The sequence below is a fragment of the Octopus bimaculoides genome, chromosome 29, assembly GCF_046866305.1.
Source record: "Octopus bimaculoides isolate indiv1 chromosome 29, ASM4686630v1, whole genome shotgun sequence".
Classification (NCBI taxonomy): Eukaryota; Metazoa; Mollusca; class Cephalopoda; order Octopoda; family Octopodidae; genus Octopus; species Octopus bimaculoides.
Window position 1 is genome coordinate 19,143,664 of NC_142956.1, and position 15,932 is coordinate 19,159,595.

At 35.8% G+C, this 15,932-nt stretch overlaps 2 protein-coding genes and 1 long non-coding RNA gene across 4 annotated transcripts; 2 read left to right on the plus strand and 1 right to left on the minus strand.

Annotated features, from left to right (window-relative positions):
• Positions 1 to 2,591: 2,591 nt before the first annotated feature.
• On the minus strand, positions 2,592 to 7,271 carry LOC106876531 (uncharacterized). Of its 2 annotated transcripts, XM_052978019.2 has the most exons (3): positions 7,133 to 7,271; positions 5,778 to 5,828; positions 2,592 to 4,356 (listed from the first exon to the last, which is right to left on the minus strand). In XM_052978019.2, the coding sequence occupies exon 3, from the start codon at positions 3,964 to 3,966 to the stop codon at positions 2,827 to 2,829; it is 1,140 nt and encodes a 379-aa protein (XP_052833979.1). In that variant the 5' UTR covers positions 3,967 to 4,356; positions 5,778 to 5,828; positions 7,133 to 7,271; the 3' UTR covers positions 2,592 to 2,826. The 2 variants fall into 2 exon arrangements, with proteins under 2 accessions (XP_052833979.1, XP_089201226.1); XM_089345100.1 differs by lacking the exon at positions 5,778 to 5,828 and having other exon boundaries at positions 7,133 to 7,269.
• A 2,531-nt stretch (positions 7,272 to 9,802) lies between these two features.
• Positions 9,803 to 15,518, plus strand: LOC149130420 (uncharacterized). Its single transcript, XM_089345139.1, has 2 exons — positions 9,803 to 10,546; positions 14,042 to 15,518. The coding sequence occupies exons 1-2, from the start codon at positions 9,803 to 9,805 to the stop codon at positions 15,239 to 15,241; spliced, it is 1,944 nt and encodes a 647-aa protein (XP_089201265.1). The 3' UTR covers positions 15,242 to 15,518.
• LOC149130421 (uncharacterized) lies at positions 12,049 to 13,851 on the plus strand. Its single transcript, XR_016238937.1, has 2 exons — positions 12,049 to 12,302; positions 13,476 to 13,851. It is a non-coding gene; the product is annotated as an uncharacterized LOC149130421 (long non-coding RNA).
• Positions 15,519 to 15,932: the final 414 nt, after the last annotated feature.

Here is a 15,932-nt window from a genome sequence, read left to right on the forward strand (position 1 = left end):
AAGGGTACTTCTAAAGCAGAGTGGTCCCGAACGCGCAGTCGCGCGTCCGCGCTAGCTAGTCGTGAGTAGTCGATCCTATTATTTTAAAACTTCAAACTTCATTTGTTTTCTATTTTGATAAATTCTCTCTGTTGAAAATTATATTTTTATATTTTAAATAATTTGCAATTTCAGGAAATATGTTTTTATATTAAATTTGTGTTTTCTACTCACGACTAGCCCTGCCCGGACGCGCGAACTTTCGAGTAATAGATAGATAGAGAGAGAGAGAGATAGACAGACAGACAGACATATAGCTCGCTCCGGCCAGTCATGGTATTAGCTGTCAGTAGCCAAAGAATCGACTCAAACCAGCAACAGGCAGGCAGACAGACAGACAGATACTTCACTAGCAGTGAGCACTTTCACTTCTGACAGCTAATAGCATGATAGTGCCGCGGGGTTCGCTACCATCCCCTGCCGGGGCCTCGTGGGGCTTTTTAGGTGTTTTCGCTCAATAAACACTCTTTTATATCACACGTAACTGTGGCTCATAGGTTTTCGTAAGCAACACATCAACATTTCGGTTTGAAATTTATTATTTAAGACACGGAAATATATTTTCCTAAAGTTGTTATGTTTTCGCTTCGTAATAATTAAGTTAACATCGAGAGGTTCACATAATTCTATTATTTACATTACCGTTATTAGCAACATTACAGCCTTAAAGTAAATCTTTGTCAACTTACCGCGGTAGAGATGGACTATATGTAATATGAACCTCCCCCCCCCCCCTTATTTATTAATTCTTTTTACGGAATCCCACGTTTTAGGCTATGGAGATTCCGATTCTGAAAAAAAATTTTTTGAAAAATTTCAACCCCCCCCCCCACCAAGCAGGCTATTTACATGCTAGAAATAACAGCCAAATCTCACAAAACTAGTGTTAGGGTTAGGGTCAGGGTTAGGGTTAGGGTTTGAGTTAGGGTCAGGTTTACCATGTGGATCTATATAAAACCGGGGGGGGGGGTCGAAATTTTGAAATTGAGATTTTTGAAAAAAATTTTCCAGAATCGGATTCTCCATGGTCTGAAACATAGGATTCCGTAAAAAAAACAAAATTTAAAAGGGGTTGTATACCCAGATTACATATATTCCATCTCCACCCTTACCGCGTTCAGACATAAACAACGAGCCAATGATCTGTAATTAATCAACCTAATTAATAATTTTCCATTCATATGACTGTATTTCTTTAATTCTTCAATAGATGGCTTTATTGACGATTTCATTTCGTTCAAGTATTTTTCTTTGTTCCATTCTGTCAACAACTTCACCTTCAAGGGTTTTTCAAATTTCCACCAGATTATTTTAACAAGGTGTACTCATGTATTCTCCTGTATGACCGTTTCCAGTATACGACTCGACGCCCGTAAGAAGGAATCCGTCTTCGATGTGTGACCACTTGACGAGCTATCACGCCGTCACACTTCCGGCCCCGTTTTTGACGTCATAACCTCTCCTTTCCGAACACTGTCCTACAAACTGATCTAAAGCACTCTGCTTGTCTATTTCGTTTCGTAATCGTCCATCGTGTCAGAAGCGGGACACGTTTCCTTTGAGATTTCTCTTCAGGTCATCCATTCATTTCCCCTTCGTCATCGAACACGTGATGCTTCATTCCCTCCACTGATACATTATTCGGAGTAGTGGTCGCAATCACCCTTCCCCTTTCCCCACTGTAGAACTTTCTTAAGCTTTACATAAAAATAATCAGGAGAAAAAGTGCGTTGTTTATTTCTTTTCAATCAACTACACACTGAGTAGACAAATACCATTGGCCAACTAAATCAGGGGTCTCAACCATTTCTTTCCTATGGACACCTGATTAGTATTCTATTCTGGTGGACACCCATAGTCATTCGATGTTTAAAAAGTAGTTTCATGCATACTTTCAAAATTCCTATTTAGCTTTTCACAAATCAGCAGATGCAGTTTCCCTAAAATGTGTAAAATGTTAGAGAAAGAAGCCTGTTTCTTGCAATACATAACATCTAAAGCAAAATTTTTTCGAATTCCCTTTTAAATACAATTATGGTTTTCCATAATATTTTGTTGCGTAATCCCCCTAAATCTTATATGGGATCCAGAGGGGCTGTGTGGACCTGAATTGAGAACCACTGATATAAATTGTCAGATCCTTTCTCCTACCTAACCGGATGGCCCTTCTCTGCAGACCAACTGAATAGCTAGCCCACAGCGACATTTCTGTGAGCAGTTCGTCTGTTATCAGTACTTGGGAATGCTCCAAGCATGCATTCCGAGGCTTCACCGAACTTTGTATGACCTACACACACACATCAAATTAAATGCATAACTGAAAGAGCTACCACTTGTTTAATACTGTTACGTTACTTGAAAAGGCATATTTTTAAGATACGCCTTTTCAAGGCATATCTTAAGAGCGTACAGCCAAAGAAACCAAGTCAAATCTGACTGGAATCTGGAGCAGCATTCTGGCTTGTCAGCTCATGTCACACTTTTCCACCCAAGCCTGCAAAGAAAATGGGTGTTAAAGGATGATGATGAAAACACAACAAAGACAAAATCAATGTCGCTTAGATCTTTTATTCATTATTCCTGTATTCTCTCATAACAAACTCCTCAAAAATCCAGCACAATCCTCTTCATTTATATATATATATATATATACATGATATTGAAGTTGATATTTATTAATTTCATACATTGATAACATGAAGCTTGTAGAGGAATAAAGCCTGTTTTTCAGCAGACAAAATATTCATAATTGTGGTTCTGTTGTAATAAATTTTGATATTGACTTGGTCAGACTTGTGTATGAATGCTAACATGTGTGTTTAAAAGGCCTTTTCGTAAGAATGATTCACCACAGATATCACACTGATAGGGTTTTTCACCAGTATGAATACGTTCATGACTAGTCAAATGACTATTTCTAGAGAATAATTTACCACAGATATTACAACGATATGGCTTCTCTCCTGTGTGAATACGTTTGTGATTATTTAAATTACTGTTGTGTGAAAATGATTTACCACAAATATCACACCGATATGGTTTTTCATCAGTATGAATACGTTTGTGACTAATCAAATAGCTATTTGTAGAGAATGATTTACCGCAGATATTACAATGATATGGCTTCTCTCCTGTATGAATACGTTTGTGACAAGTTAAAGTGCTACTTTCAGAAAATGATTTACCACAGATATCACAATGATATGGCTTCTCTCCTGTATGTGTACGTTTGTGTTTAGTCAAGTCACCATTTCGAGAAAATTGCTTACCACAGATATTACAATAAAATGGATTCTCACCTGTGTGAGTACTTTTGTGTTTAGGTAAGTTATCACTTCGAGAAAATGATTTGTATGGTTTTTCCCCAGTATGAATATATTTGTGACGAGTTAAAGTGCTATTCTCAGAAAATGATTTACCACAGATATCACAATGATATGGTTTTTCCCCAGTATGAATACGTATGTGAATAGTCAAGTAACTCTTTCTAGAGAATGAGTTACCACAGATATTACAATGAAATGGCTTCTCTTCTGTATGTGTACATTTGTGACTAGTCAACTGACCATTTGTAGAGAATGATGTACCACAGATATCACAATGATATGGCTTCTCACCTGTATGAATACGTTTATGCCTTTTCAATTTACCACCTTCAGAAAATGATTCACCACAGATATCACACTGATATGATTTTTTCCCAGTATGAATACGTCTGTGAATAGTCAAGTGATTACTTCTAGAGAATGATTTACCACAGATATCACAATGATATGGCTTCTTTCCACTATGAATACGTTTGTGACTGGTTAAACAACGATTTTCAGAAAACGATTTATCACAGATATCACAGGAATATGGTTTCTCTCTTGAATCTGGGTCTTTTGGTTTTGTTATATTATTCATTATGAGCGAATAAATTGTCATACATATTACAATGATAGTGTTTTTACATTTGTATGAAAGTTTGTGTCCAGTTGTGTCACTGCTTACAGAGAATAATTTAATGTTATATTTCTTTCATCGGTGATCTTACTTAATATCTAAAACAGAAATGTAAACCGTTAACTTTTTTGTAAAGTAATCCAAGATTAATTAATCGGTTAATTGATAATCTCCTCTACATTCCAGACAGTGAAGATGGAAAATGTTGCTGTTAAATACAATGTGCAGAAGAAATATTTTCCCATTGTTCATCAAAGATTTTATTTATATAAACAGTATTGCAGTACGTGCCTTCCCTGAATTGATGTCAGTAAAATATCAGAGGCACATCTGAATGAAGACATTTCTTTTACATCAACATGATATGTTATTCTGAAATAGGAAAGAAACATTAAGATAAAGCGGATAGTTAAACAACAGAATAACATGGCAAATTTTTCAACATCAACACTCTCATCCACCTAATGTCTATGTAATAAATTTTGATATTGATGTGTACTTCAGTGGTGTTTTTGAAAGGTCTCACCACAGATATCACACTGATATGGGTTTTCCCCAGTATGGATACGTTTGTGACTAGTCAAGTGACTATTTCTAGAGAATGATGTTCCACAGACACTACAAAAATAGGATTTCTCTCCTGTATGTGTAAGTTTGTGTTTAAGCAGGTGACCTTTCTGAGAGAAAGATTTACAACAGACATTACAATGATATGGCTTCTCTCCTGTATGAATACGTTTGTGAATAATTAAAGCGTTATTTTCAGAAAATGATTTATCACAGATGTCACAATGATGTGGCTTCTCTCCTGTATGTGTAGTTTTGTGTTTACCCAAATCACCACGTCGAGAGAATGATTTGCCACAGATATCACAATGATATGGCTTCTCACCCGTATGAATACGTTTGTGTATTTGTAGGTGACCAGATTCAGAGAATGATTTACCACAGATATCACAGTGAAATGGTTTTTCCCCAGTATGGATACGTTTATGAATAGTCAGCTTACTATTTTCAGAAAATGATTTACCACAGATATCACATTTATGTGGTCTTTCCCCAGTATGAATACGTCTGTGCCTAATCAATTGACTGTTTCTAGAGAATGATTTACCACAGGTATCACAATGAAACGGTTTCTCTCCTGTATGTGTAGGTCTGTGCTTAGTCAAGTCACCACTCTGAGTGAATGATTTACCACAGGTATTGCAATGATATGGCTTCTCCCCTGTATGCGTACGTACGTGACGGGTCAACAGAATACTTTGAGAGAATGATTTACCACAGACATAACAATGATACGGTTTTCGTCTTGTCTGAATGCATTTCTGTTTAGTTAAGACTCTTTCTTCTGGGAATGATTTGCAACAAATCTCATGAAATGGCTTCTCTTCTGTATCAGGGATTTTTGGTTTATTTAAATTACTCATTTTGAGAGAATAATTTGTCATACATGACACAAAGACGACGTCTTTTGCATTCCAATGAATATGTTAGCATTCGATTGTGTCACTATTTTCAGAGAAAAATTTTATGTTATGCTTCTTTCATCTCTGATCTTCCATAATATCCAATATCCAAAAACAGAAGATGTAAAACTGTCAAGTCCTTTGTAAAGTTAACCAAGTTTAATTAACCTGTAAAGCAATCACTTCCTCTACATTCCAGACAGTGAAGACAAGAAATTGTTGCTGTTAATTCCATCGTCCAGAAGAAATATTTTCCAACTGTTCATCATAGATTTTACTTATATAAAAGTAGTTGATTTATTGATGAATGTGCTTTGTAAATACCTCGTTTTCTTTTAATCGATGAAGTGGAATAAAAATCTCAGATGTGATATTCTGAAATGGAAAAAGAATGTAGTAAGAAAGAGAGGATGGATGGTGAATTGACAGAATAATTCAACATTGCAAATATTATACAACATTAACAGTCTTCCATCAAATGTCTGTGTTTGTATAGGTCAGAATCTATTAAGGCGTTGAAACTTTAACATCGTGTCTCTAGGTGAATTGCTTTCACATTTCTCTAATTATTTATATTTTTCTCTTTTTTTCTTTGCTCTCAATTGTCTTCCCCGTGAAGTGGCATGGTCTAATGGTTAGGGTAAGGATGTAAGTTTGATACACATTGGCACACTGTGTCCCCAAGGCACTTTATTTCACATTGCTTCAGCATACTCAGGATATCAAAGTCCATTTTTCTGTGGATTGTCTTCGTTTTATTATCAATCCCACAGATAAACGTACGTAAAACTAAAGACAGTCTTGTTTTTCATGCTACAGGACTTAGGATAAAAGCCATGGGATTTATTTTAAAACGGGGGCCACATTTTTCATTAATGTTTTACGTAGTGTTTTTGGTACGGAAAGACTTTCAAACTTCGTATACTTATCTATTTTGTGTTATAGAACAGAAAAATATTTTTGTATTCGAATTTATTTCATGTAAAAAATTGTCTTATTTCGATAATTTCAACCAATCGCTGACAAGTATTCAGTTGTTTACATTTACTCCTTTGGCTGATTAAGCGATGTAAAGCGTATTTAATCTCCATACCTTCGTTTTATTTGCTTTTTTCATTTTAAATTTGCTTTAACCCTAACCCTAACCCTAACCCTAGGGTTAGGGTTAGGGTTAGGATTAATTGTTTCAGAATCGTTTGTTTATGTAATCGGCACTTAATGTATATCGGCTGAATGGACGTCAGTGATTGGTTGAAATTACAGAAATACGACAACTTTAACATGGAATAACTTCTGGATTTCTTTTTTTTTTAAGAAGACTAAGAGAAAAAGATGTTTTATATGACACATTCTACCAGTGTTCCAAGTTTCAAAGTGTTTCGTTAATGAAAAATGTGGCCCCCGTTTTAAAAAAGATCCAAGCCATGTGATGACTGCTATTTCCGGCATTCTAAACGACCAGCTGAATATGTTGTTTTAGTTGGTATATGAGTGTTTTCATTGTCTGGTTGGTAATGTGATGATTATATGTGGGCTGCATGTAAATGAAGAATAAATATTCACTAAATAGGGCTAGAACAACTTTAATTTTGTTGATGTGTTGCAAAACGTTACGGCATTCTGGCATGTACGTTTCAACAAAAACAGAGAGAGTGAATCTATTGTCAGATGGTACTTACAGTGAGAGAGGCATCGCGACACCAAGTGTTGGGAGTCGAAGCAAAGGGACCTAGCAGTATTAGTTCTAGGCAGTGAGGGACCTGATTCCCTAAAAGGAAAAGAGGAATACTCTTGTGAATCGGTTTCCAGATGTCTTTCACAATTTTTATTAAAGGCTGTTGTTTTGCACATGCGTCGTTGCTACCAGCTTTGTCTCTTCCTGTTTTTTAAAATTTTTATGTTCAGACCTGAGACTACCCAAACAGACACTCTACATTGTTGTACATCTCGATTTCATCATGGTCAACTTCGATATCGTTCAGACCTGAGACGACCCAAACAGACACTCTACATTGTTGTACATCTCGATTTCATCATGGTCAACTTCGATATCATCTCTAAGATCTAACGTGTTTTTGTATGACCATACATTGACATCAGGGATCACCTGCAACAAAATTATAAATGAATGTAAACAGTTTTTCTCTATTAATTTATAAAAGGATACATAGAGGGGACAAACAGGGACAAAGAACATATAAGGTCAGACGTACTCAAATGAATTTAAACAGGGACTGGGATTGCTGTTTGTTGTAAGAAACTTGCCTCCCGTTTAAAGACTTCGGTCGTGTTATTTTCTGTGCTGTGAGTTACCGTTTTTTATTGTTGAAACTGTTATTTATTGTAAACTGTTGTTGAAAATTTTGGCGGAGACGGACTATATGTAATCTGAAGCTTCCCCCCCCCCCCTTATTAATTAATTTTTTTTACAGAATCCCACGTTTTAGGCTATGGAGATTCCGATTCTGAAAAAAAATTGTTTGAAAATTTTCAATTCCCCCACCACCACCAAGCAGGCTATTTACATGCTAGAAATAACACCCAAATCTCACAAAACTAGTGTTAGGGTTAGGGTCAGGGTTAGGGTTAGGTTTACCCTGTGGATCTATATAAAAACCGGGGGGGGGGAATTGAAATTGGGATTTTTGGAAGTATTTTTTCAGAATCGAAATCTCCATAGCCTAAAACGTGGGATTCCGTAAAAAAAATAATAAGGGGGGAAAGTTCAGATTACATATAGTCCATCTGGACCGAGAAATTTCTCTAACCACTTGGTATTGTTTATTCGCTTGGATTCATTCACGGAGTACATTTTTATAATTTAGCCTTTTACTCTTTTACTTGTTTCAGTCATTTGACTGCGGCCATGCTGGAGCACCGCCTTTGTTCGAGCTAATCGACCCCAGGACTTATTCTTTGTGAGCTTAGTACTTATTCTATCGGTCGAAATGTCGGTGAAGATAAGAGAAAAATGCTCTCTTGAAGAGAGTGTTGCTTTGGAGGCTAATATAATCCATCTGACCCATTCAAGCATGGAAAAGTGGATGTTAAAATGATGACAATTGTTCAGTAAAGGAGCTTCTATATAGGTTACACAAGCTGCTGGAAATAGCAGCCAAATATTTCTGAAACAATAACTAAAGGATACTGAAACCTGTAGTTATTTTTGAAGCAAGTGTTCTTGTGTTCATCCCCACTATATGGTATCTGGGCCAACTCAAGCCTTGTCAGCGGATTTGGTACATGGAAAGTGTATCAGGTATACAGTTATGTGTGTGTGTGTCTGCCCCACTGCTGACTCCCACCACTTGAGTATGAGTGTTAGTTTGCTTACATTGCTATGACTTAGTGGTTGGGCAGAAGATACTGATAGAATATGTACCAAGCTTAAATATACATACTGGAGTTGATTAGTTTTGACTGAACCCTTGAAAATATTCCAGCATGGCCACAGTCCACTGGGTGAAACAGTAACTGACACTCTGTGTTTTAGCTTATCCAATCAGCCAAACAGCCTGCTCATGGAATTATCAAGCAAATGGCTGAGTATTCCACAGACATGGCAGACACTTATCATAGTTATTAGGGAGATTCAGTATAACACAGAATGTGACAAAACTCTTTCTTTGCCGCCTGAGTAGACTGATGCAAAGTGAAATGAAATGGCTTGGGGAAACAGTGTGCCACTGGATATTGAAACCACAGCATTCCAATTGTGAGGCAAATATTCTAAGTGAAAGGAAAGAAAGAAAAAGGAGAAAAACAGATAAATATTTAGAGAAATGTAAAAATGTTTCATCTTTATACAGACGTGTAAAACTTCCCATGCTTCAGTAAACTCCAACCTATTCAACCATAGTCATTAAATGGATGTCAGTGTTGGCGTTGTAATATTTGCAATGTTGAATTATCATATCGTTTAACTATCCGCTTTATCTTTCTGCTTCTTTTTTCTATTTCAGAATATCACATCCTGTTGACGTAGAAGAAATTTCTTCATTCAGATGTGCCTCTGATATTTTCATCAACTTTTATTGACTAAAGGAAGACGATATATTTATAAGAAGCATTCATCAATACATCAACCTCTTTATATAAATATAACCTATGAGAAACAACAGGAATATATTGCTTGTGGATGATAGAATTGACTGCAACATCACTTTACAGGTTAATTAAGCTTGGATGACTTTCCAAAGGAGTTGACAGTTGACATTGGCTGTTTTGGATATGAAGTAAGATCACAGGTGAAAGAAGAAGTAAGATCACAGGTGAAAGAAGCATAGCAGTAAATTATTCTCTGAAAATAGTGACTCAACAGCACACATTTACAGAATATATTCTTAAAAATGGAAAAAAACACTATCATTTCGATATGTATAACAAATAATTCTCTCATAATGAATGAATTAACTACAGGAAAAAATACTGACACAGGAGAGCAACCATATCACTGTGATATCTGTGGTAAATCATTCTCAGAAAGAGGTGTCTTAACTAAACACCAGCGTATTCATACAGGAGAGAAGCCATATCACTGTATTATCTGTGGTAAATCATTCTCTCAAAATGGGGGCTTAACTAGACACAAACTTATACATACAAGAGTGAAGGCATATCATTGTGATATCTGTGATGTGTCATTTTCTCGAAGTGGTCACTTAACTCGACACAGACGTACACATACAGGAGAGAAGCCATATCGTTGTGATATCTGTGGTAAATCATTCTCTGGTAGTGGTACCTTGACTAGTCACATACGTACACATACAGGAGAGAAGCCATATCATTGTGATATCTGTGGTAAATCATTCTCTGATAGTGGTACCTTGACTAGTCACATACGTACACATACAGGAGAGAAGCCATATCATTGTAATATCTGTGGTAAATCATTCTCTGAAAGTAATCATTTGACTCGTCACAAACGTACACATACAGGAGAGAAGCCATATCATTGTAATATCTGTGGTAAATCATTCTCTGAAAGTAAACTTTTGACTCGTCATAAACGTACACATACAGGAGAGAAGCCATATCATTGTAATATCTGTGGTAAATCATTCTCTGATAGTGGTACCTTGACTAGTCACATACGTACACATACAGGAGAGAAGCCATATCTTTGCGATACCTGTGGAAAATCATTCTGTGATAGTGGTACCTTGACTAAACACAAACGTACACATACAGGAGAGAAGCCATATCATTGTAATATCTGTGGTAAATCTTTCTCTTATAGTAGTCATTTGACTAGACACAAACGTACACATACTGCAGAAAGACCATATCATTGTGATATCTGTGGTAAATCATTCTCTGAAAAGAGTGTCGTGACTAAACACAAACGTATTCATACAGGAGAGAAACCATATCAGTGTGATATCTGTGGTAAATCATTCTCTCGAAAAAGCTACTTGAGTATACATGTGAGTGTTCACTCACAAGTGTGACTACCTTGTCTTTCAAAAGGCAGTTTTTTTTTTTTTCCTCTTCAAATTTGACATTATCAACTTCAATTTCCTCAATGTCAACATCAACTTCATCAATATCATCCTGAATGTCGTATATCTATGGAAATATATCAACACAGCGATGACTTTGATTTCCGAAGAGAACTCTGCTAGATTTTTGAGGAATTTATTATGAAATGATTAAGAAATGGGAATAAAGAACGAAAGATTAAATTGACATTGGCTTTGTATGTTTTGTATTTTCTTCATCATCATCATCATCACCATCATAATCATTCCAGTTTGATTTGTCTGGGTTTCTTTTGTTCTATGATCTTCCTAATGCTAATCAATTTACTATCTATATATGCATATATATATATATTTTTAGTCAGTAAATAGTGGGGTTGTGTTAACCGCACGTGGAGAAATAATAGGAAAATGAAAAAAATATATATATATATATATATGTGTGTGTGTGTAATATATACTAGACTACTTGTGACTGGTTGGGTGTTACAGGGAAAAATCTGAGTTTCCCACCAATGTAGTTTTGTTTCGTGGAATTGTCTTTTCTCTTCTCAGTTATTTCGCACGCTTTCAACGAATGGCACCTTTCCCCAGAAAAAGGAAAGATTTGGCTGCTATTTCTTGCACGCCCTGATACCACATAACAGGTATTTTGGGTCGTTTATTGCAAATAGCAGGGCGTGCTAGAAATAGCAGCCAAATCTTTGGAGTGTGACAAACGTATAATGCTACAGCCAAATGACTGAAACAAGTAAAATAGTATACGATGAGCCTGATCGCGTGCATATTTTGAAATACTCAACAGTAAATAAAATTAACTTTCAATTCAAGTTCGAAATGCATCCATACTTAATCAACGTTATAGATTCATTATCATTCTTTGTCTTGCCTACAAGAAAGTGTGTTAAGGTAGTATTTTAAGTCACTATTGCCATCTATTGGAGACATAAAGAAATACAATCATACGAAGGGAAGTAACTTCTAAAATACACTTCTATTAAATTATTAATTAGTGTATTTAATTACCGATCAGGTACTCGTTCTGTATATCCGAATACGGTAAGTTTACTAAGATTTACTTTAAGGCTGTAATAGTAATAATAATACTACTACTACTAATAATGTAAATAATAGAATTATGTGAATCTCTCCATGTTAAAGTAACTATTTCGAGGCGAAAACGTAATAACATTAGAAAAACGTATTTCTTCGTCTTAAATAATATCTTGAAATCCTCTAATCGACTGTTTCTTGTGATATAAAGGAAATGAGAGTAAATTGACGTAAATAATTATTGAAATGAGAGGAAACCGATTGAAGAATAGCACATTAATTTTATGTTGTCCAAGTGTTTATGTGGCAAACGGTAAGCTGACAAAGATTTCGTTTGAGGTTATGCTAATAATTGTAATGATGATGATGGTTTTAAATGTTGACACAGGGGCAGCAGTTGTTGAGCTGAGCGAGAATTCGATTACATAGATCCCCGCATTTCCGGAATAGGATGGAAGGTAAAGTCGACTTCGGCCGTATTTGAAGTCAGGACTGTCTGCAGAGGTCGACTTTATTAGGTTCAGTATGAATAAAATAACGGCGCACATAGTGGACACATAACCCGACCCCTTCCCCCACTTTTTCGGCTTTGAATATTCAGATTCAGGAAAAAAAATTGGCTAAAATCGCAACTTCAAAATTTCAATTTTCCCCTCATTTTCATTATTTTTCACTTCCTTCATAAATTGTTTCGAAAATCAAAAAAAAAAAAAAAAAAAAATTACCTCAACTCCCCCTCCAGATTCAACGGCCTTCAAGCAGGTTATCCACATGCTAGAAATAACAGCCAAATCTCACAAAAACTTTGTTTCCTTTTAACTTTCAGAAAGTAAAATTTCCAACATGTATGCTGCGATAAAATAATGAAAGAAATATATAATCAGTCTACTATCTACACACATATACATGCATATATATAAAAACAATAGTTCTAAATTGCTTATAATCATGTCCACCATTGCTTTGATTGTCATCATCAACAGAATAAACATCATCATAATTTTTATCATCATTAACTCTGCAATGGTTATTTTTGTCTTGTTATATTCAGGAACGTTTTCACAAAAAATATATAAATCATTGTCATCATACATCTATGTCTAACATCCATGTGCCTCGCAGAACTACAAATCCTGTGGGGGTGGGGTCAGCTTCATGCCAGTGGACAAGAGAATAATCTACGAGAAGGTGGTGCAGGTTTTTGTAGAGGACCAGTGTGGTTACTAATAGCTAGTAAGGGAAAAGGGTAAAGATCCCCTTTGACTATGAGTGACCATGAGATTGCACCTAGAAAGTTCCCTCACCAAGGCACAAATGCAGGCAAATTTGTTTATGAAAGACTGGCAGTCACCCAGGCATACCATATTCTGACCCATGTAAGCATAGGCACTAAATGGATGACAGTTGATGCTGTAACATTTGCATTGTTGAATTACTATGTCATTTTTCTATACTCTTTATCTTACTGCTTTTTTTCCTGTTTCAGAATATCACATCCTGTTGACATCAGAGAAAGTTCTTCATTCAGATGTGCCTTTGATATTTTTATCAGCTTACATCAACTAAAGGAAGACGATATATTTATAAGGAGCATTCATCAATACGTCAGCCTTTTTATACAAATATAATCTATGCCAAGTAGCAGCAAAATATTTTCTTGTCTTCACTGTCTGGAATTTAGAGGAGGTGATTGCTTTACAAGCTTGGATGACTTTATGAAGGATTTGACAGTTTTCACCTGCTCATTTAGATGAGAGAAACATAGCATGAAAATATTCCCTGAAAATAGTTTAACACAAACATATTCATAGAAATAAAAGAAACAATATCTTTGTGATATGAAAGACAAATTATTCTCTCATAATGAATAATTTACTTAAATCTGAAAACCCTGATACAAGAGAGAAACTATTTTCCTGTGATGTCTGTGGAAAATCATTCTCACGAAGAAGTCACTTGCCTATTCACAAGCGTACACATACAGGAGAGAAACCATGTCATTGTACTATCTGTGGTAAATCATTCTCTTGTAATAGTCACTTGATTAGTCACATTCGTATTCATACTGGGGAAAAACCATATCATTGTGATATATGCGATAAATCATTTACTGGAAGTAGTGCTTTAACTAGACACAAACGTATTCATACTGGTGAGAAGCCATATCATTGTGATATCTGTGGTAATTCATTCTCAAGAAGTACTCACTTGACTAGTCACAGACGAATTCATACTGGGGAAAAACCATATCTCTGTGATATCTGTGGTAAATCTTTTTCTGAAAATAGTACTTTAACTAGTCATAAACGCATTCATACAGGAGAGAAGCCATACCATTGTGATATCTGTGATAAATCATTCACTGACAATGCTCACTTGACTAAACACAAACTGCTTCATACAGGACAGAAACCATATCACTGTGATATATGTGGTAAATCAGTCTCTGAAAGGGGTGACTTGACTAAACACCAGTGCATTCACACTGGAGAGGAACCATATCATTGTGATATCTGTGGTAAATCATTCTATGAAAATAGCAGTTTAACTATTCACAAACGTATTCATACAGGAGAGAGGCCATATCATTGTAATATATGTGGTAAATCATTCACTGCAAACAGTCATTTGACTAAACATAAGCGCGTTCATACAGGAGAGAAACCATATAATTGTGATATCTGCGACAAATCATTCGCTGAAAGAGGTGTATTAACTAAACACCAGCGTATTCATACAGGAGAGAGGCCATATCACTGTAATATATGTGGTGAGTCATTTTCTAATGCCAGTTACTTGAAAAGGCACAGACGTATTCATACAGGTGAGAAGCCATATCATTGTGATATCTGTGGTAAATCATTCTCTGAAAATTATAGTTTGATGAGACACAAATACATTCATAGTGGGGGAAAACCATATCATTGTGATATATGTGACAAATCATTCTCTCAGTGTAGTGACTTAACGAATCACCAACGCGTTCATACAGGTGAGAAGCCATATCATTGTGATATCTGTGGTAAATCATTCTCTTGTAATAGTCACTTGTCTAATCATAAACGTATTCATACTGGAGAGAAACCTTATCATTGTGATATCTGTGGTAAATCATTCACAGCAAACAGTGACTTGACTAAACACAAGCGCGTTCATACAGGAGAGAAACCATATCAGTGTGATATCTGTGGTAAATCATTCTCTCAAAAATCCCACTTAAGTACACATGTGAGTATTCACACACAAGCGTGACTATATCAGTATGATAATTTATTACAAGACAACAGGAATTACTACTATTTTTTCAGCTAAGAGCCGGGTTTTTTATCTCTTCAAATTTCATATTATAAACTTCAATTTCATCATTGTCAGCATCAAATTCATGAATATCAACCTGAATGTCTTGTATATATAGAAATATATCAACACAACAATGCCTTTGATTTCTGAAGATGGTCATGCTGGATTTTTCAGGAATTTGTTGACAGAATAAAGAAATGCAAATAACGAATAAAAGGTTAAACTGAAATTGGCTTTGTCTATATTATGTTTTCACCATTGTCGTCATCATCGACACCATCATCATCATCCTTTAGCGATATTTTTATTTGTATGTGAAGTGAAAAAAAAAATACCAACATACTATTGTTCCGGGTTATTTTTATTTATGTCTTATGGGAGCCGTACACGAGGCACAACGCAGTGTGAAATAGAAAGGGTTACTGCCATCGATGCTGTGAATAACGTCTCAGTGGATGGGATGTCACGTCACGTGTTGGATATTCCAAGGGTAATTAGGTCTTGCGATGACGAAAGGGAGGGAGAGACCGGCCCCATCACCCGACGTACATCTGAAAGGGAACGTCGCCCTCCGACCCAACCGAATGGACGATTACGAAAGGGAGCAGAAGAGGAATTAGAGTGACACACAGAGGAAGAAAAA

What these genes read in the sequence shown, in the direction of transcription:
- LOC106876531 (XM_052978019.2), bottom strand. Translation starts at nt 3,966, where the DNA reads ATGACAATTTATTCGCTCATAATGAATAATATAACAAAACCAAAAGAC.
- LOC149130420 (XM_089345139.1), top strand. Translation starts at nt 9,803, where the DNA reads ATGGAAAAAAACACTATCATTTCGATATGTATAACAAATAATTCTCTC. An exon ending in GTGGTACCTTGACTAGTCAC is followed by an intron (nt 10,547 to 14,041) that starts ATACGTACACAT and finishes TTGATTAGTCAC; the next exon opens with ATTCGTATTCATACTGGGGA.